General features: G+C 37.9%; 1 protein-coding gene across 1 annotated transcript in view; it reads right to left on the reverse strand.

Moving 5' to 3' along the window:
* Positions 1-7,754, reverse strand: part of LOC108966610 (homeobox protein homothorax) — a gene marked incomplete in the record, with an annotated part of 311,261 nt that overhangs the window by 277,729 nt on the left and 25,778 nt on the right. Inside the window, 1 exon segment of the mRNA XM_018929605.1 lies at positions 5,891-6,171. Coding sequence (XP_018785150.1) covers positions 5,891-6,171 — 281 coding nt within the window.

Raw genomic sequence — 7,754 nt, forward strand, 5'->3', positions numbered from 1 at the left:
TATTTTTTTCTAAACAAATGCTTTTTTTGCCCTTGCAGTGCAGTTTCACTACCTTGCTGAGTTTTTTCACCCTCGATTTGTCCACTAGCCAGCGAACACTATAATTTTTCAATTAGAATTTCAAATGGTTGCTGTCACTCCCCACCACTTTGACCAGCACTCAGTCATTTGCTCGTTTATTTGACATTTAATTGAATAATTTTCTTCGGAATGACGAGCGGCAAGCGAGCGCAAAAGCAAAAGCATGTTTCAGCAGTAAAATTTTTTTATGCATATATTTTCTATATAACCATTTCTTAATGTTGCCTACTTTATTAGAGAATTGAATGGAAGTGGAAAAAACGGAACGCTTTTGGGGCGTTTGATATGCCTGCACTTAAGGCACTTTAACACATTGCAAGCTGTTGTTATTGTTGGATTGCATGCGCTGCTGATCAGCAGCTATAACACGAAGGCAAACACAAACACAAACATATATGTACATTTATATATATGAGAGGCAGTGCATTAGCGCTTTGTGCTTATATCCTTTTTTCGAAATGTCCTTTCATTGTTGTTTCGTGCTCTTTCACGTTGTATCTTTGAGATAGCTGCTAACTTTTGTGTTGCCAATAAAAGTGACGACTCATGCGCGCTTACAGATGTGCGATGACAAGCCATAAACTGAACTAAAAAGCCTACATACAACTGAGTGGCACGCATACACCTAAGTGGCACGTATACAAACCCTACGCACGCTTGCATATGTGTGCACTTGTGTATGTGCATTTGTAGTTTCTTACATTTTAACCGTTTTTATGGAGTCCGAACGAACGCAACCGGCTTTTTTTTGTGCAAGTCATAAAAGTGCTGCTGCTGCGGCCAGTTGGCAACGCCGGTCATTCAGGTTGTTTACTTTTATGATAGGCACTAACACGCATTTATCAGGCGCAGCGTTGTGGCTGTTGTTGTGTGCGCGCGCATATGCAACCTGTCCATTTCAGCTTATGTGGCACGTCAGCAACGCGGCGCGCTCGGACATTTGAGTGCGCTTACAAGTTGTTAGCAAACACTTGAGCAAAGGTGTTAAGTTCTTAATAAAAATGTGCACATTTACTGCTGCTGCTGCTGCTGCTGCTGCGCTGCTCTGCCCCTCAATAAATTTGTTCGCAATGCTGCAGCTGTTGTTGTTGTTACTTAACTCCTACTCATCTGGGCGCGCGCTGCAACACTTCGCGTGTTTATCACTCTCGTTGTTCTTGTTTTCATTTCATTTTATTATGGTTGTTGTTGGGCGTTGTCTTAACGCTTTTATATCTATAACCCAATAAGTGTTGTTGTACAATGCACTTGATTTCATAATTACCCTTTTGTGTGTGCAACACTTCAGCATTCACACCAGCGACGGGTGATTGTGATGCCAAACTGTTGGAGGTGAGCATGTGCTAAAGTGTTTTTCGATCTCATTCCTTATGCGAGTCGTTTTATTATTTATTTTTGTGTGCTCCACAATTTCGCATTGCCCTTTAATAGGTGTGAATTGCACATAAGTGCAATGTTTTACTGACCGCTCTGGGGGTGCAATCAAAGGGAAGCTGGCGTTCGTTAAACAGGTGAATCGAATTTCGCACCTATGTGCTAATTGTTAGTAATRATATGTGAAATTAGCAATTTCGGTTGTTCATTGACACCGAAGGTGTCTGTGTTGTGTATTAGAACTATAAAGACCTCTGGTGAAAATGTTGTAAACCAAATTGTTGCTGTGGTCTGATACAATTTGTGAGGGCATTTAATTGATGACAAACAGCAGAAGGCATAATGAGTTTATAAGTTTTTTTTTTTTGTCGTTTTGATAGCACAAATAAATGTTTAAGACGTGTAAATTCATGTGTTGTCCGAAAAATAATAATARCAAAGCTTTTCCAAAGTTTTAGCGCAAACACCAGCTTGGAAGTGAAAGTTAACTACTTTGCTTATGGTGTTATTTTAACATATACACTAAATGATATAAAATTATTTGAAAAGCTTTGAGTMCTTTTTGCAGAAAACCCTTTTTATGAGTTATTGCGCAAAACAGCTTTACCAAGTGAAAGCTCATTTTCTTAGCAGCGAAATCTGCTCTTTTCTAAGCATTTTTAAACAATTAGCTCTCTTTATAACAAGTGAAAGCAATTTCTTAACAAATGAAAGCTTTTTTTACATGTGAAAGCTCTTTTTTACAAATAGAAGCCCTCTTTTCAGCAGTGAAAGAAACATTTACTGCATTTTGCAGGTGAAAGCAATTTATTAACAAATGAAAGCTGTTTTTTTACATGTAAAGATTCTTCTTTATATGTGAAAGCTCTTTTGTTTTACAAATGAAAGCTCTTTTTTTACAATTGCAGGCTTCATTTTAACRCAGTAAAAGTACTATTTACTAAATTTCAAAACTTTTAAGTTTATACTTAGCCGAAAGTATCTGCAAATAAGACTCGCAACTGAAATTTGTTTCTTAATAAGAATTACTAGTTACAAATTGCCTAAATCAGTATAACATTTGTCACTTATTGACTGCAAAACATTTCTTTGTCATTTCATTATCTATAACTTGGTAATTTATGCATTTAATTTCCCTTAAGCATTGCATTCATACTCGGGCGCCTATTTTAATGCCATTAAAAGGTGATTTCCCCTCTTCCGCCATTGCGTCAGGTCAGTAATTAACACTACTATTGCTAYTATCAACAACTGCTCAACAGCTGGGTGATTCACTCACTCACTCTACGCATTAATTAGTAATCCACAACAGCTTATGACGGATACAAATTGTATATTTGATAAGCAAAAGTTGGAAAACGACACTCTCATGCGTGCGTTGCGTCGAGGGTCGTTCGACTTCGGYGGCTTGTGAATGGCAAATATATATATTGAGTTATATATATAAGAATTTTTACTTTTTATTGATCAACTACAAACAGACGGTTGATCATTTCTGCAAAAGCAAATGACCGACAGACAATGCGACAAGTGACGCGGGTATTTATGTTGCTGTCAAAAAGATGACATATTACAATATGACAACTTGTCACAAAAACAGACAGGCGTGCAATGTATAGATTTGTTGTAGTAGCAGGCGCATTGCGTGGCATAGAGCGCTCAGAACGGAGCCGGTGCTTGATTGAAGCATGCAGACAATACAAATTAACACTTATTAGTGAGTTTAGTGAGCGGCAGAGAGCGAGATGGAGATAACGAGTCTGTGTTAGCGAAAAAGAGCGCTTTTAATTGGCACTACTGAGCAGTGGAAACAACAGTGCATTAATAARAGGCATTTAATGCAAATATAGTATGTAGAACAGCAAGGAAATATGCATTCATTGCTTGGACACGCATGTATGTATGTGTGCGCAGCTGATTGATATTTGCAAGCACAGCAAAGCTTACAACTTGCAGCGGCAAAAAACAGTAATATTTTGCATGATTGACTAGATRCTGGTGTCCATAGCCTACTGCCTTCCAATGCTTAAAGGCAAATTTGCATATAATATGCGGCTGCGTTCGTTAGCCTTATTGCATTCATTCATAAATTCATAAATGTTGCAAATTGCGAGTTATTACACGCAACGCAACAGGAAGATATAACAGCCGCATATGAATACCGTTTTTTCTTGTTTTTGTGTGTTGTTTGTGTTGAGCAGAATGTGCAAATATTTGCGCCTATTAAATAAAAGCAGCTATTTACCAGGCTTGCCACACGACAAAGGAAGGAAGAAAGCTACAAAAAAAACGCAGCCCATTTGAATCGAACGAACGGTCAACGAAATTTCCCGACAATATTGTGTGTTGTCATGAATGAAGGCATTTAAATAAGAAAGCGCACGGTGGCGTTGCATGCTGCACAATGGTGCGCGCCGGAAGATGCAGTGGCGCGCCCATATATGGAGCTTGTGAGAAAGAAAAAGCACAAGCAGTCAGCCGGTACTTGCTTGTAGCGCGTGCACCCATTAAATGGAGGCAACAAGCGAACAGCACATATATATATATATATATATATATATACGTACATATGCATATGTTTGTATGTATTTAAGCACGCATATGCGCCGCTAAGCCGCCAAGTCTGCTACGCAACAATATCTATGTGGCATGCATGTGCGCGGTGGCAACATAACGCATACACGCAATGCAATGCGCATTCAAGCCACATGCAACGCGCAAACGGCTGCTTTCCATCGTTTGTTGCTAAGCTACCGTTGAGGCTGGCCGGTTGYATGGCCGGTGTTGTGTGTCCCCATTTTATGACCGCCAAAGTGTGMGCCGTGTCGCTCGCAACAAAAGTGTGTGTGTGTGTATCGCTGTGGCTGTTGGGGTACGCGCGGTGCGTTCATGTATGCTTGAGCAGGCTTGTCGTGTTAGTGCTCAGCTTTTGCGATAACGTCAACAATGCGGAATGTTGCAAGCCATGCTGTGCAGATAGTGCGCACTACTTGCTGCTGCTGCTGAGCTGCCTGACTCTTGGCCATGGCCATAAGGATTAAGTTGGTCGTTAAGTGCCATGGTCACTATCTGCRCAAACTGCAGTTCACATGCAGCTTACGGCTGCTAGCCGCGCGTATACGAAAGAAGTTTACAGCTTTAATGAGTGGTTAGTTATTTTTATGGTAGTCGCTAAACGGAAATCAGTTCTGCGCTGCAAGCAAGTGAGCASCAGCACACAAAAAGAACAGAAAAGAAGGCAGAARTCAACTAAGAACACAAATGGATTGGTAAACGGTAAACTAATCGCTGCATAACTGAATGCAAAATGCTAATAGCGCTTGCGCTACGCACTCAAGTATAGTCGTACGGCGCTGGAGCGGCGCGCACTGGACAGCGCAAGGCAGCTATGTGGTAGATATATACATATATTATCTATATATTTTCTTGAGTTATTTCTACTTATTATATACGCACACGCAATGTGCAAATTAAAATTTTGTAATTGTGCGCATTTACACCTGAGGCAGCAGTTGCAATCAAGTGATGTGCCAGAGGCAGCAATAGTGCCCGCCATTGCAAGTGCGCACAGGCGCGAAATATCACAAAAAAAAAGTGGCGCAAAGGGCGCTCAAATTGCAATCGACGTGTTCTTTAATAACTTCCTTATTATATTTTTTATATAAATATTCGCCATTCTTCAACTAATCGCCACTCATTGCAACTTTTTCTCACTCTCGCATCTTGTCTCTAAATGGTCGTCGCCGGCACAGCTGGTCGGTCTAAAATCAACAAATTAACACTTGCCGCAYTCCCATGCTGCTCTAAGTCCACAAATAAAAAGTAAATGTTAACACAACAACAACAATAATTCAACTAACTGCTCAACTAAGCAACTAACCCCTAATAAATTTGGCTTTTAATCAGCGCCAAGTAGGACACGCTCAAGCGTGCAATTTCACGAACCCCTAATTTAACAATTTACACTCGAATAACGCCCTCAAAACGGAAGAGGAAAAAAAACAACAACAAAAAATTTGTAGCACGCATGCTCCACAAATATGAAGGTGAGTGAAATGAGAGCTTTGCTTTTTTTCGTTTGCGCTTTCAAATTTCTTTAGCTGCGAGCCGGTACATCAAAGTGGCCACACTTAATCACTGAGCAAAGGCAGGACAAAATATAAAAAAAAAAGAAAAAATATAGAAAAATATTTTTTAAAAAAATTATACTTTTTTGCCTAAAAAGCACGAGGTCTGYAGTAAGGAAGCAATATTTGTTACGCAAGCAGCTCGTAGCGTAAGAGTATGAAGAGCGAATTCGTAAGAATTTCTACGGCTAAGCAAACACGCCGGATTAAAAACATGTTGGAGCATAAAAAAGAACATATACTTTTTCATTTAAACTAAACTTTTTGAAGAGATTTTTAGAAAAAAAATAAGTAAAAACAGTACTTACTCATAGATCGCATCCTTATCACGTTTATGTACTTCGGGTATTGCGCCCATTAAGTGATTAGCAACCGGTGATACATGACTAGGTGTACCATGACCACCAGCGCCAGTGTGGTAGCCATGCATGCCAACTGTTGCCGCCGCCGCAGCAGCGTGTGTCATGTGCGGTGAATGATGCGTGGGGAGGCCTTGTAATCCGGGCGGCCGATGTCCGACATGTGGATCGTACATGGCAGCTGCTGCAGCACCCGAGTCCATACCATAGCCATGCAGGCCATCATCATACTGTGTGTGGGAAAAGAGTGGAAAAGAAGTAGAGAATTAGAAATTTATAAAAATACAAATTTATAAAAGAAATTATAAAAAACAATAAAATATATATGCCAGCTAAAATTAGAATATTTTTTAAATTAGAAATAATTAACGAATTTTTCAAAAAAAATTCCGCCTGCAGTTGCTTTTGTGGCAAGTATGTAATTACTATTTGACAGCTTTTGCCGCAATGTTTACTTTTTTTAATTAAAATATATATATTTTTTTCTTAATTCCTGCTGTTAGGTTATTAACAAAAACGAAAAAATCTAAAAAGTAATTATTTCATGAATTTTCTTTATTTGGTAAACAAAATRTAATTATTGTTGTTGTCACTTTTCTTGTTGTTATTGTTATTTTACTTACAGCACAYTTTTTGGCTGCGTCATTGTTAGCGTTAAAATTGCCGTTAATTAAAATTAATTGCAAAATAATCTCAGCAATTTTAATTGGCAGTCAGCTATAAGCCAAAGTCATGAGTATAACGTGCAATAAGTTTTTGTAACATCTCAAAGTCGAACTCGAGCGCGGATGCGACGAACTGSAAACATATATATAGCTTATGTATATATGTATGTATGTACATTTTTTTTTTCAAAATATCAAGCTAAATACCGTCCGCATACACACTTGCAGTGATTCACGCTGTAGGGAACGGGGTGTGGTAGTGCGCACGGGTGACAACAAGTTGTCAGCTTTAATTTAATTTTTTTCCAATGCATGCAAAATTAGATGTTTTGATGAATTACAGGTTTCAAATGTGAAATGGCATTCGTGGAGTTTATCATTCAGCTTTTTATATTTAAATCTAAACCGGATAAGAAATTTATATATGTATGTATATATATCTTTACTTAGTATATAATATAGATTATACTTCTTTATTGGATTTTATCTGCGCGTCTGTTGCCATAAAATAGTTTGATAAATATTTTATGGCACATAATAGCTCAATAATGTCAAGCGCGGAGTCTCATTAACACCAACAACACCAACACATACATATAATGTATAGTTAATGCGCCGCGTTGAAGCTATTAAATAGTCGTAAATCACCTGGGCTTACAGTGTAACGCAAAAAAATGTGACAAAATCTTACTAGCTTGCGAGACTRGCTGGCGGAATTACGCTTAAAAGTGGCATATAAAGATTTTTTTTTCAAATCTAAATGCTAAATGCGCGTTTACACAGGTAACTTTGAGAGCAAATATTTCACAGCGCAAWATTTTCTTTATAAAATTTAATATTTTTTGTAAAATATTTTAAATGTGAGTTTAAATAGGTATTTGTGTGTAAAGGTTTTCTCGAACATTAGGGTGTGCGGTAAATTTTTTATAGAAAATCTTTTTTTTTCAACAAAAATGCTAAAATTAATTTACACAAGAATTTGTAAGAAAAATATTTTAACAGCATTAGGGTGTGCGCAAGATATTGGACAATTTTTTACCAAGAGCACATATTTCACAACACCAGAGTATGTGCAAAATATTGTCAGTAAGTATTACTAATTATAATAAGTATTTTGAGTAAAATTATCTAAGAACATTAAGGTGTGT

Source organism: Bactrocera latifrons, unplaced genomic scaffold, assembly GCF_001853355.1.
Source record: "Bactrocera latifrons isolate USDA-ARS-PBARC rearing strain unplaced genomic scaffold, ASM185335v1 scaffold_166, whole genome shotgun sequence".
NCBI classification, from domain to species: domain Eukaryota; kingdom Metazoa; phylum Arthropoda; class Insecta; order Diptera; family Tephritidae; genus Bactrocera; species Bactrocera latifrons.